The following is a 24,406-nucleotide window of genomic DNA, read 5'->3' as shown; positions in this document are numbered from 1 at the left end:
TCACACAAACCCAGGCTTCATGGAGGACCGACGACATTTGGGGCAGCCCCTGGAACCGTTGTTCTGTAGACACCTGAGAGGATAGAAGAAGGAGAGACTCTGGGAACTGACCCATGCCAAATCCTAAGAGTCCCCCCCTATTTCCTGGACATAAAACATGTAGAAGGATAAGCCACTTTTTTTTCAATTTTTCGTCTAAAATGACATACCCAAATCTAACTGCCTGTAGCTCAGGACCTGAAGTAAGGATATGCATATTCTTGATACCATTTGAAAGGAAACACTTTGAAGTTTGTGGAAATGTGAGATGAATGTCGGAGAATATAACACATTAGATCTGGTAAAAGATAATACAAAGAAATGCAAGACAAAGACCATAATGTGTTATTCCAGCCCATCTGCAATTTAGATTTTGTCTGGCCACTAGATGGCAGCAGTGTATGTGCAAAGTTTTAGACTGATTCAATGAACCATTGCATTTCTGTTCAAAATGTTCTATCAGGACTGCCCAAATATGCCTAATTGGTTTCTTAAATAATTTTCAAGTTCAAAATTGTGCACTCTCCTCAAACAATAGCATGGTATTATTTCACTGTAATAGTGACTGTAAATTGTACAGTGCAGTTAGATGAACACTAATTTAAGCTTTCTGCAAACATCAGATATGTCTATGTCCGGGGAAATGTTCTTGTTACTTACAACCTCATGCTAATCACATTAGTCTACATTAGCTCAATTGTCCCGTGGGTGGGACACCGATCCTGTAGAAGATTTATTTTTAATCAAGGCAAAAGTCCCTACTGGAGGTGTAAGATGAGAGCCACGTGTAGTAATAATATGTAGACTACATAACATGTAGATGGGTCATCGTTAGAGCACCTACTGGAGGTGGAAGATGTGAGAGCAGGGCAGAGCCTGCAGCTGTTGGTTCTTCTCTCCTATGGACTCGCCACACATTCCACAGTACAGCTCCAGCTCCTCCACACACTGCAGGAACTTCACAACCTGCTCCCTCAGCTCCTCCTGCCTCTCCTTACTGCGGTAGATCCCCTCACTGAGACAGTGCACCTTTAGACTACACAGCTAACACAGAGTGAGAGAGAGGTATATAAGGGTCAGAATCAACACACAGACTGAACGTAGCTGACTTACTGCAGTCGATTCCCTCATTCAGGCTACACAGCTAATTGGGACAAGAACTGGAATTTAGCACAAGCTAAAGTGTGACGTGCATCTGACTGTTGCATGATTGTTTTAATTGCAAAAAGGTAGCATATTTTCATGGTATTTATTCAGAACTATGTGCACTGTACCTTGGTTCCTAAAGCTTCTGACAACTCCTGAGCTCGCTGCAGAGCATCCAGAGCCTTGTCCAATTCTTTATTCTGGAGCCAACACTTCCCTACCCCCAGGTACACCTGGGTCTGGCCAAGACGGTTCCCAATCTCTGTCATTATACACATGGAGGACTCATAACGAGGCAATGCTTTCTGGAGGAGGGGAGAGAACAGGAGGTGAGGGAGAGGAGGGAAGAGAGAACAGGAGAAGAGGGAGAGAGGAGAGAACAGGAGAAGAGGAACGAGAGATGAGGGGAGGAGAGAACAGGAAACGAGGGAGAGAAGAGGGAGGAGAGAAAATAATATGAATCAAGCCCAGACTATATTGAAGGAATGGTTTGCTCTTCAGATTACGTCCATGTATCTGTAACAGTGTAGCACGGACAGTATTTGGTTACTTACATCAACGTCATTCCGGCAGCGATGGATATCAGCGAAGTTCAGTAAGCACAGCGCCTGGAGAGGTCGGTCCCCGTGCTGCAGGGCTATCTTCATGGACTCCTGGAGGATGGGAACCACTTTAGTGTGACACACAACCTCTAAATAACACACACGCAACCTCTGAACAACACACACAACTTGTAAACAACACTCAAACAACCTCTGAACAACACAAACACAACTTGTAAACAACACACAAACAACCTCTGAACAACACAAACACAACCTCTGAACAACACACACAACTTGTAAACAACAAACAAACAACCTCTGAACAACACACACACAACCTCTGAACAACACACAACTTCTAAGCAACACACACACAATCTCTGAACAACAAACACACAACCTCTAAACAACACATCCTTACTGTCCATCAGCTAAGTCCTCCTGTTTTTACCATCCGAGGACATTAACATTAAGGACATTAACATGGACCAGGCATTTGACCTGTTGCTGGCTATAAGTAACATTAAATCTAAGGTTATTGGTCATGTACACATGTTATTGTGGATGTAGTGAAATGCTTAAGGTGTGCATAGACCGTAGTTATACAGGATGGTGTGTATAGACAGTAGTTATACAGGATGGTGTGCATAGACCGTAGACATATAGGATGGTGTGTATAGACAGTAGTTATATAGGATGGTGTGTATAGACAGTAGTTATATGGGATGGTGTGTATAGACAGTAGTTATATGGGATGGTGTGTATAGACAGTAGTTATATGGGATGGTGTGTATAGACCGTAGTTATATAGGATGGTGTGTATAGACAGTAGTTATATAGGATGGTGTGTATAGACAGTAGTTATATAGGATGGTGTGTATAGACAGTAGTTATATAGGATGGTGTGTATAGACAGTAGTTATATAGGATGGTGTGTATAGACAGTATAGACAGTAGTTATATAGGATGGTGTATATAGACAGTATAGACAGTAGTTATATAGGATGGTGTGTATAGACAGTAGTTATATAGGATGGTGTGTATAGACAGTATAGACAGTAGTTATATAGGATGGTGTATATAGACAGTATAGACAGTAGTTATATAGGATGGTGTGCATAGACAGTAGACATATAGGATGGTGTGTATAGACAGTAGTTATATAGGATGGTGTGTATAGACAGTAGTTATATGGGATGGTGTGTATAGACAGTAGTTATATGGGATGGTGTGTATAGACAGTAGACATATAGGATGGTGTGTATAGACAGTAGTTATATAGGATGGTGTGTATAGACCGTAGACATATAGGATGGTGTGTATAGACAGTAGTTATATAGGATGGTGTGTATAGACCGTAGACATATAGGATGGTGTGTATAGACAGTAGTTATATAGGATGGTGTGTATAGACAGTAGTTATATGGGATGGTGTGTATAGACAGTAGTTATATGGGATGGTGTGTATAGACAGTAGTTATATGGGATGGTGTGTATAGACCGTAGTTATATAGGATGGTGTGTATAGACAGTAGTTATATAGGATGGTGTGTATAGACAGTAGTTATATAGGATGGTGTGTATAGACAGTAGTTATATAGGATGGTGTGTATAGACAGTAGTTATATAGGATGGTGTGTATAGACAGTATAGACAGTAGTTATATAGGATGGTGTGTATAGACAGTATAGACAGTAGTTATATAGGATGGTGTGTATAGACAGTAGTTATATAGGATGGTGTGTATAGACAGTATAGACAGTAGTTATATAGGATGGTGTATATAGACAGTATAGACAGTAGTTATATAGGATGGTGTGTATAGACAGTATATATATAGGATGGTGTGTATAGACAGTATAGACAGTAGACATATAGGATGGTGTGTATAGGCAGTATAGACAGTAGACATATAGGATGGTGTGTATAGGCAGTATAGACAGTAGACATATAGGATGGTGTGTATAGACAGTAGTTATATAGGATGGTGTGTATAGACAGTAGTTATATAGGATGGTGTGCATAGACAGTAGTTATATGGGATGGTGTGTATAGACAGTAGTTATATACATTAGGATGGTGTGTATAGACAGTAGTTATATAGGATGGTGTGTATAGACAGTAGTTATATAGGATGGTGTGTATAGACAGTAGTTATATGGGATGGTGTGTATAGACCGTAGTTATACAGGATGGTGTGTATAGACAGTAGTTATATAGGATGGTGTGTATAGACAGTATAGACAGTAGTTATATAGGATGGTGTGTATAGACAGTATAGACAGTAGTTATATAGGATGGTGTGTATAGACAGTAGTTATATAGGATGGTGTGTATAGATAGTAGTTATATAGGATGGTGTGTATAGACCGTAGTTATATAGGATGGTGTGTATAGACAGTATAGACAGTAGTTATATAGGATGGTGTGTATAGACAGTAGTTATATAGGATGGTGTGTATAGACCGTAGTTATATAGGATGGTGTGTATAGACAGTATAGACAGTAGTTATATAGGATGGTGTGTATAGACAGTAGTTATATAGGATGGTGTGTATAGACAGTAGTTATATAGGATGGTGTGTATAGACAGTAGTTATATGGGATGGTGTGTATAGACAGTAGTTATATAGGATGGTGTGTAGAGACAGTAGTTATACAGGATGGTGTGTATAGACAGTAGTTATATAAGATGGTGTGTAGACAGTAGTTATATAGGATGGTGTATATAGACAGTAGTTATATATAGGATGGTGTGTATAGACAGTAGTTATATGGGATGGTGTGTATAGACAGTAGTTATATAGGATGGTGTGTAGAGACAGTAGTTATACAGGATGGTGTGTATAGACAGTAGTTATATAAGATGGTGTGTAGACAGTAGTTATATAGGATGGTGTGTATAGACAGTAGTTATGTAGGATGGTGTGTATAGACAGTAGTTATATAGGATGGTGTGTATAGACAGTGTAGACAGTAGTTATATAGGATGGTGTGTATAGACAGTATAGACAGTAGTTATATAGGATGGTGTGTATAGACAGTATAGACAGTAGTTATTTAGGATGGTGTGTTTAGACAGTAGTTATATAGGATGGTGTGTATAGACAGTAGTTATATAGGATGGTGTGTATAGACAGTAGTTATATAGGATGGTGTGTTTAGACAGTAGTTATATAGGATGGTGTGTATAGACAGTATAGACAGTAGTTATATAGGATGGTGTGTATAGACAGTAGTTATATAGGATGGTGTGTATAGACCGTAGTTATATAGGATGGTGTGTATAGACAGTGTAGACAGTAGTTATATAGGATGGTGTGTATAGACAGTATAGACAGTAGTTATATAGGATGGTGTGTATAGACAGTGTATACAGTAGTTATATAGGATGGTGTGTATAGACAGTAGTTATATAGGATGGTGTGTATAGACAGTATAGACAGTAGTTATATAGGATGGTGTGTATAGACAGTATAGACAGTAGTTATATAGGTTGGTGTGTATAGACAATATAGACAGTAGTTATATAGGATGGTGTTGGTTTGCCAGATCATTGGCTTGCCAGTCCTTCCATTACAGAACATTGGCTTGCCAGTCCTACCATTACAGAACATTGGCTTGCCAGTCCTACCATTACAGAACATTGGCTTGCCAGTCCTACCATTACAGATCATTGGCTTGCCAGTCCTTCCATTACAGAACATTGGCTTGCCAGTCCTACCATTACAGATCATTGGCTTCCCAGTCCTACCATTACAGATCATTGGCTTGCCAGTCCTTCCATTACAGAACATTGGCTTGCCAGTCCTACCATTACAGAACATTGGCTTGCCAGTCCTACCATTACAGAACATTGGCTTGCCAGTCCTACCATTACAGATCATTGGCTTGCCAGTCCTTCCATTACAGAACATTGGCTTGCCAGTCCTACCATTACAGATCATTGGCTTGCCAGTCCTTCCATTACAGATCATTGGCTTCCCAGTCCTACCATTACAGAACATTGGCTTCCCAGTCCTACCATTACAGAACATTGGCTTGCCAGTCCTACCATTACAGAACATTGGCTTGCCAGTCCTACCATTACAGATCATTGGCTTGCCAGTCCTACCATTACAGACCATTGGCTTCCCAGTCCTACCATTACAGAACATTGGCTTGCCAGTCCTACCATTACAGGTCATTGGCGTGAATGTCCATTATAGTCAATTATATTTCTATGGAAAACTGAGGCCTGCTAACTGAAGGCTGATAACTGAGGGCTGCTAACTGAGAGGTGCTAACTGGGGCCTGCTAACTATGGCCTGCTAACTGAGGGCTGATAACTGAGAGGTGCTAACTGGGGCCTGCTAACTATGGCCTGCTAACTGAGGGCTGATAACTGAGGGCTGATTGGGCTGCTAACTGAGGACTGCTAACTGAGGACTGCTAACTGAGAGGTGCTAACTGGGGCCTGCTAACTATGGCCTGCTAACTGAGGGCTGATAACTGAGGGCTGATTGGACTGCTAACTGAGGACTGCTAACTGAAGACTGCTAACTGAGGACTGCTAACTGAAGGCTGATAGCTGAGGGCTGCTAACTGAGGGCTGCTAACTGAGGGCTGCTAACTGAAGGCTGCTAACTGAAGGCTGCTAACTGAGGGCTGCTAACTGAAGGCTGCTAACTGAGGGCTGCTAACTGAGGGCTGCTAACTGAGGGCTGCTAACTGAAGGCTGATAACTGAGGGCTGCTAACTGAAGGCTGATAACTGAGGGCTGCTAACTGAAGGCTGATAACTGAGGGCTGCTAACTGAAGGCTGATAACTGAAGGCTGCTAACTGAGGGCTGCTAACTGAGGGCTGCTAACTGAGGGCTGCTAACTGAAGGCTGATAACTGAAGGCTGATAACTGAGGGCTGCTAACTAAGGCCTGCTAACTGAGGGCTGCTAACTAAGGCCTGCTAACTGAGGGCTGCTGTTGTTTTTACTCCAGGATGAATTCTTTCCTTGGTCAGATGTATTCTAACTATGACAGGATGAATGAAATGTATTGGAGCTAAATCTATTCAGCAGAACAGCGGTGATAAATCTGAAACAACACTCCCCATTGGCACCCTATTCCCTATATAGAGCCCTACGGGGCTATGGTCAAATGGAACCCTATTCCCTATATAGAGCCCTACGGGGCTATGGTCAAATGGAACCCTATTCCCTATATAGAGCCCTTCAGGGCTCTGGTCAAATGGAACCCTATTCCCTGTATAGAGCCCTACAGGGCTATGGTCAAATGGAACCCTATTCCCTGTATAGAGCCCTACAGGGCTATGGTCAAATGGAACCCTATTCCCTGTATAGAGCCCTACAGGGCTATGGTCAAATGGAACCTTATTCCCTATATAGAGCCCTACAGGGCTATGGTCAAATGGAACCCTGTTCCCTATATAGAGCCCTACAGGGCTATGGTCAAATGGAACCCTATTCCCTGTATAGATGCCCTACAGGGCTATGGTCAAATGGAACCATATTCCCTATATAGAGCCCTACAGGGCTCTGGTCAAATGTAGGGCTCTATACAGGGAATATAGCGCTATTTGGGATACCCCTCCCCACTGCTCTGCTACTACCCAACCACCACTCCTGCAGTCCTTAGCAGTGACATCAAGGTATTTCTCTGTCTCTCCAGTAAAGTATTACAGTTAACTCTGTCCCCTCTGTGTTAATGAACACTTTAAACCAGAGGCAGCATATTTATACCCAGAGGTCTAAGATCGTACAACACAAAGACACTCTGCCTGGCATGCCGGCCGCACCTGTCACTGATACGGTCTGTCACTCTCTAACACAAAGACACACAACTAAGTGTAGAAAACATTAAGAACACTTTCCTAATATTGAGTTGCACATGGTACAGAATAGCAGAATATATCACGGTGGTTTCTGAACTCACCTACCACTACCGTCACCTTTGAATTGAACTTTTCGTTGACCTCCGTTGAGAACATCTTTATTTAACCAGGTAGGCTAGTTGAGAACACCTTTATTTAACCAGGTAGGCCAGTGGAGAACACCTTTATTTAACCAGGTAGGCCAGTGGAGAACACCTTTATTTAACCAGGTAGGCCAGTTGAGAACACCTTTATTTAACCAGGTAGGCCAGTGGAGAACACCTTTATTTAACCAGGTAGGCTAGTTGAGGACACCTTTATTTAACCAGGTAGGCCAGTGGAGAACACCTTTATTTAACCAGGTGGCCAGTTGAACAAGTTCTCATTTACAACTGCGACCTGGCCAAGATAAAGCAAAGCAATGTGACACAAACAACAACAACAGAGTTACACATGGAATAAACATGCGTACAGTCAATAACACAATAGGAAAAATATAAAGTCTGTATAAAGTGTGTGCAAATGGTGTGAGGAGGTGAGGCAATAAATAGGCCATAGTAGCGAAGTAATTACAATTTAGCAGATTAACACGAGTGACAGATGAGCAGATGATGATGTGCAAGTAGAAATACTGGAAATACTGGTGTGCAAAAGAGCAGAAAAGTAAATAAAACAATATGGGGATGAGGTAGGTAGTTGGGTGGGCTATTTACAGATGGACTATGTACAGCTGCAGCGATCGGTTAGCTGCTCAGATAGCTGATGTTTAAAGTTAGTGAGCCAAATATAAGTCTACAGCTTCAGCGATTTTTGCAATTTTGCAATTGAAATGGAGTCGACCCCAACCCTTGTGTACAGCAGTATCTAGTCTCGTATCATCTCTGGGAATGTAGGTAATAAATAATAACTCACTGGATTAATAAACAATGCCACTAATACTAAACAACACTAATAAACGTTACCTCACAGCACTCCATGGCATCAGGCAGGCGGTCCAGTTTCCTGTAGGCTACAGACATGTGGTACTGGCTCATGGCCCTGTACTTCAGACTCCAGCCTTTACCGTAGTCATTCACCAGCTCAGCCGCTTTACACGGGAAGAACAGGGCTTTCTCATAGTCCTGATGGGAGGGTAACAGATCATTAACAGGGGAAGAACAGGGCTTTCTCATAGTCCTGATGGGAGGGTAACAGATCATTAACACGGGAAGAACAGGGCTTTCTCATAGTCCTGATGGGAGGGTAACAGATCATTAACACGGGAAGAACAGGGCTTTCTCATAGTCCTGATGGGAGGGTAACAGATCATTAACAGGGGAAGAACAGGGCTTTCTCATAGTCCTGATGGGAGGGTAACAGATCATTAACAGGGGAAGAACAGGGCTTTCTCATAGTCCTGATGGGAGGGTAACAGATCATTAACACGGGAAGAACAGGGCTTTCTCATAGTCCTGATGGGAGGGTAACAGATCATTAACACGGGAAGAACAGGGCTTTCTCATAGTCCTGATGGGAGGGTAACAGATCATTAACAGGGGAAGAACAGGGCTTTCTCATAGTCCTGATGGGAGGGTAACAGATCATTAACAGGGGAAGAACAGGGCTTTCTCATAGTCCTGATGGGAGGGTAACAGATCATTAACACGGGAAGAACAGGGCTTTCTCATAGTCCTGATGGGAGGGTAACAGATCATTAACAGGGGAAGAACAGGGCTTTCTCATAGTCCTGATGGGAGGGTAACAGATCATTAACAGGGGAAGAACAGGGCTTTCTCATAGTCCTGATGGGAGGGTAACAGATCATTAACAGGGGAAGAACAGGGCTTTCTCATAGTCCTGATGGGAGGGTAACAGATCATTAACACGGGAAGAACAGGGCTTTCTCATAGTCCTGATGGGAGGGTAACAGATCATTAACAGGGGAAGAACAGGGCTTTCTCATAGTCCTGATGGGAGGGTAACAGATCATTAACAGGGGAAGAACAGGGCTTTCTCATAGTCCTGATGGGAGGGTAACAGATCATTTACACGGGAAGAACAGGGCTTTCTCATAGTCCTGATGGGAGGGTAACAGATCATTAACACGGGAAGAACAGGGCTTTCTCATAGTCCTGATGGGAGGGTAACAGATCATTAACAGGGGAAGAACAGGGCTTTCTCATAGTCCTGATGGGAGGGTAACAGATCATTAACAGGGGAAGAACAGGGCTTTCTCATAGTCCTAATGGGAGGGTAACAGATCATTAACACGGGAAGAACAGGGCTTTCTCATAGTCCTGATGGGAGGAAACAGAACAGGCAAGTTTAACTAGGCAAGTCAGTTTAGAATAAATTCTTATTTTCAATGACGGCCTACCAGGGAACAGTGGGTTAACTGCCTTGTTCAACGCTCTAACCACTAGGCTACGCTGCCGTGAGGAGCCGGCATCCATTTTAAAAATGTAATTTAACTTTTATTTAATTGAACCATGTTATCCCATTCAGGTCAGAATCTCTCTTTCACAAGGGAGTCCTGGCCAAGAGGGCAGCTCTGTGAAACACACACTCGTTCTACAGCCAGATTTAACAGTCCGGATCAGCAACACTACAGTTTTGATATAAACTTTACTTCTTTATAAGCGTTCTAACTCGATGCCATAATATTCTAACCGGCATTGAATTAATAACCGCTGAGAGTTTAGGACTATCCTGTATTATTAGGCCGAGCAGATTCAACTTTCATTCTCCGGACGCCAGCTCATCTGGACCTGATTGAAACCAATACACTTTTTGGAATCCAGGGATCACTGGGACAAATCTCACGTGTCAAAACGGAATACAACAGGGCCTCTACCAGGCTAGACACTTGATTACACTGACAGGTCTCTACCAAGCTAGAATACAACAGGGCCTCTACCAGGCAAGAATACAACAGGACTCTACCAGGCTAGAATACAACAGGGCCTCTACCAGGCTAGACACAGGCCTCGACTACACAGGCAGGCCTCCACCAAGCTAGAATACAACAGGCCTCTACCAGGCTACAATACAATTGTGCCTCTACCAGGCTAGACACAGATCTCGACTACAGAGGCAGGCCTCTACCAAGCTAGAATAAAACAGGTCCTCTACCAGGCTAGACACAGGGCTCGACTACACAGACAGGTCTCTACCAAGCTAGAATATAACAGGTCTCTACCAAGCTAGAATACAACAGGGCCTCTACCAGGCTAGAATACAACAGGTCTCTACCAAGCTAGAATACAACAGGCCTCTACCAAGCTAGAATACAACAGGCCTCTACTAGGCTAGAATACAACAGGGCCTCTACCAGGCTAGAATACAACAGGGCCTCTACCAGGCTAGAATACAACAGGCCTCTACTGGACGAGAATACAACATGCCTCTATCAGGCTAGAATACAACAGGCCTCTATCAGGCTAGAATACAACAGGCCTCTACCAGGCTAGAATACAACAGGCCTCTACCAGGCTCGAATACAACAGGCCTCTACCAGGCTCGAATACAACAGGGCCTCTCCCAGGCTAGAATACAACATGCCTCTACTGGACGAGAATACAACAGGCCTCTATCAGGCTAGAATACAACAGGCCTCTACCACGCTAGAATACAACAGGCCTCTACCAGGCTAGAATACAACAGGCCTCTACCAGGCTAGAATACAACAGGGCCTCTCCCAGGATAGAATACAACAGGCATCTGACCAGGGCCTACGTGGCTCACTCAGCCTTTGCACCAAAATGCATTTGACAAGATGTCCTCAAATATATAACTGTGTTGAATTGAAGGAGGACTCTTCTGAGAATGGATAATACTTCGAAGACTCTTTTTACATACAAGGTTGAATTGCATCTAATCAGGGATTTTTAAAAAAATAAATTATTTAACCTTTATTTAACTAGGCAAGTCAGTAAAGAACAAATTCTTATTTTCAATGACGGCCTAGGAACAGTGGGTTCACTGCCTGTTCAGGGGCAGAACGACAGATTTGTACCTTGTCAGCTGGGGGATTTGAACTTGCAACCAAACGGTTACTAGTCCAACACTCTAACCACTAGGCTACCCTGCCGTAACAGAGTAATAGCAATGTAATATACATTTACATTTTACATTTAAGTCATTTAGCAGACGCTCTTATCCAGAGCGACTTACAAATTGGTGAATTCACCTTCTGACATCAGTGGAACAGCCACTTTACAATAGTGCATCTAAATCATTAAGGGGGGTGAGAAGGATTGCTTTATCCTATCCTAGGTATTCCTTGAAGAGGTGGGGTTTCAGGTGTCTCCGGAAGGTGGTGATTGACTCCGCTGTCCTGGCGTAGTCAATCACCACCTTCCGGGTGACCTTAATATCAAATATAGGACATTTTCTCAGAGACATACTGCCGACACTTTACCTTGAGCTGGATGTAGAAGTTCCCCAGGCTGCAGCAGACTCTAGACTCCAGCATCTTGTCATCGTTGTTGTGGGCGTAGCGCAGGGCCTTCTCATAGCTCTCTAGAGCCTTCTGAAACACACTGACGCCCAGGAACGCGTTTCCCATGCTCAGACACACCTGGAAACACAAGTAGAGGCAAAGGTCATAAAGGCAGAAGTTGTATAGGACTTGACTTCATTTGCATTGTGGCAGAGGTCTCAGACATCCCAGAGGTCCCAGACATCCCAGAGGTCCCAGAGGTTCGAGGTCCCAGAGGTCCCAGACCACCCAGACATCCCAGACGCCCCATTCTCTTTATTTTCCTGTTGTTTTGTCTCTTACTGTAAGAACGTGTTGTTTATTGTTGTGTTGTTTTGTTTTCTGCCACCATTATGTATGTGTCCTGTTTTGTTTGGCAACAGGAAATAAGGCAAAACAGAATGTATTACAGTATTATAAGATGATTATATATTATTGCTGAGACCCACCTGTCCGTTAAGTTGCAAACTGACAGTGGTTCCCTGCATGTTGAGGCAGGTCTTACAGTAGGACACAGTCTTCTGGAAGTCACACAGCTTCTCGTTGCTCCTAGCCAGGTTCAGGTAGCCCTCAGTCAGGTAGTCTGGGTCCTCCATCTCCCTGGCTGTGTCTATCTGGGCCAAGGCATACTGATGGAAGAGAGAGAGAGAGAGAGAGAGGATGAAGGACGATTTGGCCAAAATAGGTAGGACCAATGTAGATAATTAACCCTATAGACACAATGTAGACCACTAACACTATAGACACAACGTAGATAACACTACAGACACAATGTAGATAACTAACACTGGAGACACAATGCAGATAACTAACACTATGGACACAATGTTGATAACTAACACTATGGACACAATGTTGATAACTAACACTATGGACACAATGTAGATAACTAACACTGGAGACACAATGCAGATAACTAACACTATGGACACAATGTTGATAACTAACACTATGGACACAATGTTGATAACTAACACTATGGACACAATGTAGATAACTAACACTACAGACACAATGTAGATAACTAACACTATGGACACAATGTTGATAACTAACACTATGGACACAATGTAGATAACTAACACTACAGACACAATGTAGATAACTAACACTGGAGACACAATGTAGATAACTGACACTATGGACACAATGTAGATAACTGACACTATGGACACAATGTAGATAACTAACACTATGGACACAATGTAGATAACTAACACTATGGACACAATGTACAGTGGGGCAAAAAAGTATTTAGTCAGCCACCAATTGTGTAAGTTCTCCCACTTAAAAAGATGAGAGAGGCCTGTAATTTTCATCATAGGTACACTTCAACTATGACAGACAAAATGAGAAGAAAAAAAATCCAGAAAATCACATTGTAGGATTTTTAATGAATTTATTTTTCATTTTACTAGACAAGTCAGTTAAGAACAAATTCTTATTTTTAATGACAGCCTGGGAACAGTGGGTTAACGGCCTGTTCAGGGGCAGAACAACAGATTTGCACCTTGCCAGCTCGGGGATTTGAACTTGCAACCTTCCGGTTACTAGTCTAATGCTCTAACCACTAGGCTACTCAAGCTGGCTGCCCATAACTTGCAAATTATGGTGGAAAATCAGTATTTGGTCACCTCCAAACAAACAAGATTTCTGGCTCTCACAGACCTGTAACTTCTTATTTAAGAGGCTCCTCTGTCTTCCACTCGTTACCTGTATTAATGGCACCTGTTTGAACTTGATATCAGCATAAAAGACACCTGTCCACAACCTCAAACAGTCACACTCCAAACTCCACTATGGCCAAGACCAAAGAGCTGTCAAAGGACACCAGAAACAAAAGTGTAGACCTGCACCAGGCTGGGAAGACTGAATCTGCAATAGGTAAGCAGCTTGGTTTGAAGAAATCAAATGTGGGAGCAATTATTAGGAAATGGAAGACATACAAGACCACTGATAATCTCCCTCGATCTGGGGCTCCACGCAAGATCTCACCCCATGGGGTCAAAATGATCACAAGAACGGTGAGCAAAAATCCCAGAACCACACGGGGGACCTAGTGAATGACCTGCAGGGAGCTGGGACCAAAGTAACAAAGCCTTCCATCAGTAACACACTACGCCGCCAGGGACTCAAATCCTGCAGTGCCAGACGTGTCCCCTGCTTAAGCCAGTACATGTCCAGGCCCGTCTGAAGTTTGCTAGAGAGCATTTGGATGATCCAGAAGAAGATTGGGAGAATGTCATATGGTCAGATGAAACCAAAATAGAACTTTTGGTAAAAACTCGTCGTGTTTGGAGGACAAAGAATGCTGAGGTGCATCCAAAGAACTCCATACCTACTGTGAAGCATGGGGGTGGAAACATCATGCTTTGGGGCTGTTTTTCTGCAAAGGGACCAGGACGACTGATCCGTGTAAAGAAAAGAATGAATGGGGCCATGTATCGTGAGATTTTCAGTGAAATCCTCCCTCCATCAGCAAGGGCATTGAAGATGAAACGTGGCTGGGTCTTTCAGTTTGACAATGATCCCAAACACACCGCCCGGGCAACGAAGGAGTGGCTTCGTAAGAAGCATTTCAAGGTCATGGAGTGGCCAAGCCAGTCTCCAGATCTCAACCCCATAGAAAATCTTTGGAGGGAGTTGAAAGTCCGTGTTGCCCAGCAACAGCCCCAAACCATCACTGCTCTAGAGGAGATCTGCATAGAGGAATGGGCCAAAATACCAGCAACAGTGTGTGTAAACCTTGTGAAGACTTACAGAAAATGTTTGACCTCTGTCATTGCCATCAAAGTGTATATAACAAAGTATTGAGATAAACTTTTGTTATTGACCAAAACGTATTTTCCACCATAATTTGCAAATAAATTCATTAAAAATCCTACAATGTGATTTTCTGGATTTTTTCCCCCTCATTTTGTCTGTCATAGGTGAAGTGTACCTATGATGAAAGTTAGGCCTCTCTCATCTTTTTAAGTGGGAGAACTTGCACAATTGGTGGCTGACTAAATACTTTGTTGCCCCACTGTACATAACTAACACTATAGACACAATGTAGATAACTAACCGTATAAATACAATGTAGATAACACTATAGACACAATGTAGAAAACTAACACTATGGACACAATGTAGATAACTAACACATTTACATTACATTACATTTAAGTCATTTAGCAGACGCTCTTATCCAGAGCGACTTACAAATTGGTGAATTCACCTTCTGACATCAGTGGAACAGCCACTTTACAATAGTGCATCTAAATCATTTAAGGGGGGGTGAGAAGGATTTCTTTATCCTTTAACACACCTTTAACACTATGGAAACAACGTAGATAACTAACACTATGGACACATTGTAGATAACTAAAACTATGGACACAATGTAGATAACTAACACTATGGACACATTGTAGATAACTAACACTATGGACACAATGTATATAACTAACACTATGGACACAATGTAGATAACTAACATTATAGACACATTGAAGATAACTAAAACCATAAACACGATGTAGATAACTAACACTATAGACACAATGTAGATATCTAACACTATGGACACAATGTAGATAACTAACACTATGGACACAATGGAGATAACTAACACTATAGACACAATGTAGATAACTAACACTATGGACACAATGGAGATAACTAACACTATAGACACAACGTAGATAACACTATAGACACAATGTAGATAACTAACACTATAGACACAATGTTGATAACTAACACTATGGACACAATCTAGATAACTAACACTATGGACACAATGTAGATAACTAACACTATGGACACAATGTAGATAACTAACACTATAGACACAATGTAGATAACTAACACTATAGACACAATGTTGATAACTAACTCTATGGACACAATCTAGATAACTAACACTATAGACACAACGTAGATAACACTATAGACACAATGTAGATAACTAACACTATGGACACAATGCAGATAACTAACACTATAGACACAACGTAGATAACACTATAGACACAATATAGATAACTAACACTATGGACACATTGTAGATAACAAAAACCATAAACACCATGTAGATAACTAACACTATGGACACAATGTAGATAACACTATAGACACAATGTAGATAATTAACACTATAGACACAATGTAGATAACTAACACTATGGACACAATGTAGATAACACTATAGACACAATATAAATAACTAACACTATGGACACATTGTAGATAACTAAAACCATAAACACAACGTAGATAACTAACACTAAAGACACAATGTAGATAACTAACACTATGGACACAATGTTGATAACTAGGCCTCTCTCATCTTTTTAAGTGGGAGAACTTGCACAATAGGTGGCTGACTAAATATTTTTTTGCCCCACTGTACATAACTAACTCTATAGACACAATGTAGATAAATAACATTATGGACACAATGTAGATAACTAACACTATGGACACAACGTAGATAACACTACAGACACAATGTAGATAATTAACACTATAGACACAATGTAGATAACTAACACTATAGACACAATGTAGATAACTAACCGTATAAATACAATGTAGATAACACTATGGACACATTGTAGATAACTAACACTATGGACACAATGTAGATAACTAACACTGTGGACACAATGTAGATAACTAACACTACAGACACAATGTAGATAACTAACACTATAGACATAATGTAGATAACACTAAAGACACAATGTAGATAACTAACACTATAGACATAATGTAGATAACTAACACTATGGACACAATCTAGATAACACTATGGACACAATGTAGATAACTAACACTATAGACATAATGTAGATAGCACTATGGACACAATATAGATAACTAACACTATAGACACAATGTAGATAACTAACCGTATAAATACAATGTAGATAACTAACACTATATACACAATGTAGATAACTAACACTATATACACAATGTAGATAACTAACACTGTGGACACAATGTAGATAACTAACACTATAGCCACAATGTAGATAGCACTATGGACACAATGTTGATAACTAACACTATGGACACAATGTAGATAACTAACACTGTGGACACAATGTCGATAACTAAACTATAGACACAATGTATATACCTAACACTATGGACACAATCTAGATAACAAACACTATGTACACAATGTAGATAACTAACACTATAGACACAATGTAGATAACTAACACTATAGACACAATGTAGATAACTAACACTATGGACACAATGTAGATAACTAACACTATAGACACAATGTAGATAACTAACACTATAGACACAACGTAGATAACACTATAGACACAATGTAGATAACTAACACTATGGACACAATGTAGATAACTAACACTATGGACACAATGTAGATAACTAACACTATAGACACAACGTAGATAACACTATAGACACAATGTAGATAACTAACCCTATAGACACAATGTAGATAACTAACACTATAGACACAATGTAGATAACTAACACTATGGACACAATGTAGATAACTAACACTATGGACACATTGTAGATAACTAACACTATGGACACAATGTAGATAACTGACACTATGGACACAATGTAGATAACTAACACTGTGGACACAACGTAGATAACACTATAGACACAATGTAGATAACTAACCCTATAGACACAATGTAGATAACTAACACTATGGACACAATGGAGATAACTAACACTATAGACACAACGTAGATAACACTATAGACACAATGTAGATAACTAACACTATAGACACAATGTTGATAATTAACACTATGGACACAATCTAGATAACTAACACTATGGACACAATGTAGATAACTAACACTATGGACACAATGTAGATAACTAACATTATAGACACATTGAAGATAACTAAAACCATAAACACGATGTAGATAACTAACACTATAGACACAACGTAGATATCTAAAACTATGGACACAATGTAGATAACTAACACTATGGACACAATGGAGATAACTAACACTATAGACACAATGTAGATAACTAACACTATGGACACAATGGAGATAACTAACACTATAGACACAACGTAGATAACACTATAGACACAATGTTATTAACTAACACTATAGACACAATGTTGATAACTAACACTATGGACACAATCTAGATAACTAACACTATGGACACAATGTAGATAACTAACACTATGGACACAATGTAGATAACTAACACTATAGACACAATGTATATAACTAACACTATAGACACAATGTTGATAACTAACTCTATGGACACAATCTAGATAACTAACACTATAGACACAACGTAGATAACACTATAGACACAATGTAGATAACTAACACTATGGACACAATGCAGATAACTAACACTATAGACACAACGTAGATAACACTATAGACACAATATAGATAACTAACACTATGGACACATTGTAGATAACTAAAACCATAAACACCATGTAGATAACTAACACTATGGACACAATGTAGATAACACTATAGACACAATGTAGATAACACTATGGACACAATGTAGATAACACTATAGACACAATGTAGATAACACTATAGACACAATATAAATAACTAACACTATGGACACATTGTAGATAACTAAAACCATAAACACAACGTAGATAACTAACACTAAAGACACAATGTAGATAACTAACACTATGGACACAATGTTGATGGGAGAACTTGCACAATAGGTGGCTGACTAAATATTTTTTTGCCCCACTGTACATAACTAACACTAAAGACACAATGTAGATAACTAACACTATGGACACAATGTTGATAACTAACCGTATAAATACAATGTAGATAACACTATGGACACATTGTAGATAACTAACACTATGGACACAATGTAGATAACTAACACTGTGGACACAATGTAGATAACTAACACTGTGGACACAATTTCAATAAGACTATAGACACAATGTAGATAACTAACACTACAGACACAATGTAGATAACTAACACTATAGACACAATGTAGATAACTAACACTATGGACACAATCTAGATAACACTATGGACACAATGTAGATAACTAACACTATAGACATAATGTAGATAGCACTATGGACACAATATAGATAACTAACACTATAGACACAATGTAGATAACTAACCGTATAAATACAATGTAGATAACTAACACTATATACACAATGTAGATAAATAACACTGTGGACACAATGTAGATAACGAACACTATGGACACAATGTAGATAACTAACACTGTGGACACAATGTCGATAACTAAACTATAGACACAATGTATATACCTAACACTATGGACACAATCTAGATAACAAACACTATGTACACAATGTAGATAACTAACACTATAGACACAATGTAGATAACTAACACTATAGCCACAATGTAGATAGCACTATGGACACAATGTTGATAACTAACACTATGGACACAATGTAGATAACTAACACTGTGGACACAATGTCGATAACTAAACTATAGACACAATGTATATACCTAACACTATGGACACAATCTAGATAACAAACACTATGTACACAATGTAGATAGACACAACGTAGATAACACTATAGACACAATGTAGATAACTAACACTATGGACACAATGTAGATAACTAACACTATGGACACAATGTAGATAACTAACACTATAACGTAGATAACACTATAGACACAATGTAGATAACTAACTATAGACACAATGTAGATAACTAACACTGTGGACACAACGTAGATAACACTATAGACACAATGTAGATAACTAACCCTATAGACACAATGTAGATAACTAACACTATGGACACAATGGAGATAACTAACACTATAGACACAACGTAGATAACACTATAGACACAATGTAGATAACTAACACTATAGACACAATGTTGATAACTAACACTATGGACACAATCTAGATAACTAACACTATGGACACAATGTAGATAACTAACACTATGGACACAATGTAGATAACTAACACTATGGACACATTGTAGATAACTAACACTATGGACACAATGTAGATAACTGACACTATGGACACAATGTAGATAACTAACACTGTGGACACAACGTAGATAACACTATAGACACAATGTAGATAACTAACACTGTGGACACAATGTCGATAAGACTATAGACACAATCTAGATAACTAACACTATGGACACAATGTAGATAACTAACACTATGGACACAATGTAGATAACGAACACTATAGACACAATGTAGATAACGAACACTATAGACACAACGTAGATAACTGACACTATGGACACAATGTAGATAACTAACACTGTGGACACAATGTAGATAACACTATAGACACAATGTAGATAACTAACACTGTGGACACAATGTAGATAACTAACACTGTGGACACAACATAGATAACACTATAAACACAATATAGATAACTAACACTATGGACACATTATAGATAACTAAAAGCATAAACACCATGTAGATAACTAACACTATGGACACAATGTAGATAACACTATAGACACAATATAAATAACTAACACTATGGACACATTGTAGATAACTAAAACCATAAACACAATGTAGATAACTAACACTAAAGACACAATGTAGATAACTAACACTATGGACACAATGTTGATAACTAACACTGGAGACACAATGTAGATAACAAACACTATATACACAATATAGATAACTAACACTATGGACACATTGTAGATAACTAAAACCATAAACACAATGTAGATAACTAACACTATAGACACAACGTGGATATCTAACACTATGGACCCAATCTAGATAACTAACACTGGAGACACAATGTGGATAACACTATGGACACAATGTAGATAACACCATGGACACAATGTAGATAACTAACACTATGGACACAATATAGATAACTAACACTATGGACACAATATAGATAACTAACACTGGAGACACACTGTGGATAACACTATGGACACATTGTAGATAACTAACACTGTGGACACAACGTAGATAACTAACACTATAGACACTATGTAGATAACTAACACTACAGACACAATGTAGATAACGAACACTATGGACACAATATAGATAACTAACGCTATAGACACAATGTAGATAACTAACACTATATACACAATGTAGATTTATTTATTTATTGATAAAATTATGTCATGTACCTAAATACTGTATATAGAACAATTTAGTCACCCTTAACACATAAGAGTTAAGAAGCTCCAGAAGTTCAAGTTTTAACTCACAGTCTCCCGTTTTGGGGCCCGGTAACTAACTTAATGAAGTATTCATTAAGCAGTGTGTACAGGAGAGAGTAGGGAGTTTTATGTCAACAAGGCCCACATCCGAGCTCTGGTTGCAAGGCTTTCTCTGTGCCCCCAGTCACCTGTATCCTATGGAAGCCACACATTAACCCCCTGATGCTCCTCAGGGTTCAGTTTAGATAACGCCATAGAAATAGAATGTACTACAGTCAGATATTATATACTCAGACATGGTCTGAGGGGCTTTGTCTATTCTAGTCCGATCTATTTCTATGGATAATCCCAGGAGGAGAGGTTTGAAACAACACCATGTTCTTTCATCATTGTTGAAATGCTGCAATGGAAGAGCTGGAGAACGTATCTCGATCACTCTGCCCCCTGGCATCCACCACGATGACACATTAAATTACTGACAACAGCAGCATCCACTCATCATATCTCTCCACACAACCTCACAGCAGATTTACTGCCATTTCAGTTTAAAACCCCATGCATTCTTGGAACTGGTTCAAGGAACAGAACTGAAAATCTGCATAAGAACAGAAATGGAAACCGAAAGGATCCATACTGTTCCGGAACAGAACCGTCTTTTTCATTCCAGGCATTTTTTTCAGACCCACAAAAAAAATGCAACAAAGCACCTAAGCAAAGCCCTCACTCTGTCACTCAGTAACTTATTCCAGTGTCTGCCTGTCAGCTGAAAAGCTTTGCCCCGTGTGTGTAGGCTCCATGCCCCTCCCCCCTCTGAAGCACAGGCTACTGACCAGACATTACAATTATTATTCAGTAAATAGGAAGAGCGATGATTTATTAGCTTGAGAAGAACGGATTCACCTTTTGAAATGCTAGTTAAGGATACTACAGGCCCAGTTACCATGTTTCATGTTGGATTTATTAACTACAAAAAGGAAGTGTTTTTAGTTCAAATCAAATCTTATTTTGTCACATACACATGGTTAGCAGATGTTAATGTGAGTGTAGTGAAATGCTTTTGCTTCTAGTTCCGGCAATGCAGTAATAACCAACGAGTAATCTAACCTAACAATTTCACAACAACTACCTTATACACACAAGTGTAAAGGGATGAAGAATATGTACATAAAGATATATGAATGAGTGATGGTATAGAATGGCATAGGCAAGATGCAGTAGGTGGTATCTAGTACAGTATATACATATGAGATGAGCAATGCAGGGCATGTAAACATTATATTAAGTGGTATTGTTTAAAGTGGCTAGTGATACATTTTTTACATACATTTTCCATTATTAAAGTGACTGGAGTTGCTCTGCACACACAAGCGTGTTAGCTAGCTATTCAACGTTCCTCCATAGAAGCCGCTCCTCTTAGGTATAATTCTGTGGACCTAATTCAGGTAACGAAGTCATAACAAGATGCCCAGAGTAACCGGTGTGAAATGGCTAGCTAGTTAGCAGGGTGAGAGCTAATAGCGTTTCAATTGGTGACGTCCCTCGCTCTGAGACCTCGAAGTAGTTGTTCCCCCTTTGCTCTGCAAGGGCCGTGGCTTTTGTGGAGCGATGGGTAACGATGCTTCGTGGGAGGTAGTTGTTGATGTATGCAGAGGGTCCCTGGTTCGGGCCCAGGTAGGGGCGAGGAGAAGGACGGAAGCTACCCTTTAACACTACAAGCCTCCTCCTCAACCCCTTCTTGCTCTCTCCTCACCTGAAAAACTTCAGTTGCGTCTTGCTCCATAGACTACACTTGTGTGTCCATCATGCATCTGAACAACTAGCTTGCCGGCTTCATCTGCACTGATTGGTCTAAACAACTAGCTGACCTCCATCTGCACTGATTGGTCTAAACAACTAGCTTGCCGGCTTCATTAATAAGTAATTTAATGAGATAAATGTAAACAACTGTTGATTTCGGGTTAAAAAAGGAACAGAAAGGAACGATATAAACCGGTACTTTCTGTTTCGTTTTTTCAAACCGGTTCATAACATTATTTTTTTGGTTGGAACAGTGGAACGTAAAAGCTTTTTATGGGGGGGTTCTGTTCAGAACAAAACGATTGGAAAATAATTTCAGTTCCATCCCTTGCTGCTATAAAATTGATAGTGCTGTGTTATAATCCCAAAAGATGGACACTTCAAGATATCCTTTACATCATACATACAGGACTTGGAGGAAATCAGAGGATCATACTACAAAGTCTATCCTATGAAATAGTTTTTTGTCTAACTCAGCTAATGCCTAATATCAACTGTTCAATCAGGATGTGGAATGTGTCTACAACTGTGTGACATGCTGCCCAAATAGCTAACATCTCAACACTTCAATAACAGTATGTTGAACTGATGAGAAATTAGAAAACATCTACTTCAACATGGCTAGTAAATTTGACAGGGACTCTCTCTCTCTCTCTCTCTCTCTCTCTCTCTCTCTCTCTCTCTCTCTCTCTCTCTCTGTTTTACCTTGAGCATCTCTTTATACTTCCCCATCTCAGAGTGGGCGGTGATGAGACAGCCCAGCACTCTGAACTTCCCCCCGGGGTCTGAGGTCTTCTCCAGCACCTTGGTCCAGACATGCAGGGCTTTGTCAGTCTGATTGGCCTGGTACAGCTTTAAGCCTTTCTCTACCTGCTGCTTGGTTTGGTCCTGGCCCATCTCTGCTACAAGGAGGTGCCTCATAAAAATATTCATCCGTTTAGGTGTTGTTTGGCTTTCAGTGGAGGACCAAGAAAGTAGATCCTTGCCCATGTACAGTGAGTTACGTTAAGAAAGTAGTTCCTTGCCCATGTACAGTGGGTTATGTTAATTAAGAAAGTAGATCCTTGCCCATGTACAGTGTTAGTTACATTAAGAAAGATCTAGATCCTTGATCCTCTAATGTACATTCTCTGACGTTATGTGGTACTAGATCCTTCTCTGTCCAGTAGAGTTACATTATCCAGTAGGTCTCTATATCTCTCTCTGATCCAGTAGGATCCTCTATATCTCTCTCTGATCCAGTAGGTCTCTACGTTCGTCTATGTGATCCAGTAGGTCTCTCTCTCTCTGATCCAGTAGGTCTCTATATCTCTCTCTCTGATCCAGTAGGTC

The 24,406-nt window shown here is 40.2% G+C and overlaps 1 protein-coding gene across 2 annotated transcripts; it reads right to left on the bottom strand.

The window, feature by feature from the left end:
- Positions 1 to 24,007, bottom strand: LOC135508894 (43 kDa receptor-associated protein of the synapse-like). 2 transcript variants are annotated; one of them, XM_064929111.1, is made up of 8 exons: positions 23,780 to 24,007; positions 12,507 to 12,686; positions 11,998 to 12,156; positions 8,561 to 8,719; positions 1,740 to 1,838; positions 1,314 to 1,490; positions 884 to 1,083; positions 1 to 73 (listed from the first exon to the last, which is right to left on the bottom strand). In XM_064929111.1, the coding sequence occupies exons 1-8, from the start codon at positions 24,005 to 24,007 to the stop codon at positions 1 to 3; spliced, it is 1,275 nt and encodes a 424-aa protein (XP_064785183.1). The 2 variants fall into 2 exon arrangements, with proteins under 2 accessions (XP_064785183.1, XP_064785185.1); XM_064929113.1 differs by lacking the exon at positions 1,314 to 1,490 and having other exon boundaries at positions 23,780 to 23,971.
- Positions 24,008 to 24,406: the final 399 nt, after the last annotated feature.

The sequence above is a fragment of the Oncorhynchus masou genome, chromosome 22 (assembly GCF_036934945.1).
Source record: "Oncorhynchus masou masou isolate Uvic2021 chromosome 22, UVic_Omas_1.1, whole genome shotgun sequence".
NCBI classification, from domain to species: Eukaryota; Metazoa; Chordata; class Actinopteri; order Salmoniformes; family Salmonidae; genus Oncorhynchus; species Oncorhynchus masou.
Note: the sequence above shows the minus strand (reverse complement) of the source record. Positions and strands in the feature narration are given on the sequence as shown.

Bases quoted from the DNA above. Each gene is read 5' to 3' on its own strand.
- LOC135508894 (XM_064929111.1), bottom strand. From the start codon at position 24,007: ATGAATATTTTTATGAGGCACCTCCTTGTAGCAGAGATGGGCCAGGAC. The intron at 12,687-23,779 runs GTAAAACAGAGA...CTCTTCCATCAG, and splicing joins AGTATAAAGAGATGCTCAAG to TATGCCTTGGCCCAGATAGA. The intron at 74-883 runs GTAGGTGCTCTA...CTATCCTCTCAG, and splicing joins TCTCACATCTTCCACCTCCA to GTGTCTACAGAACAACGGTT.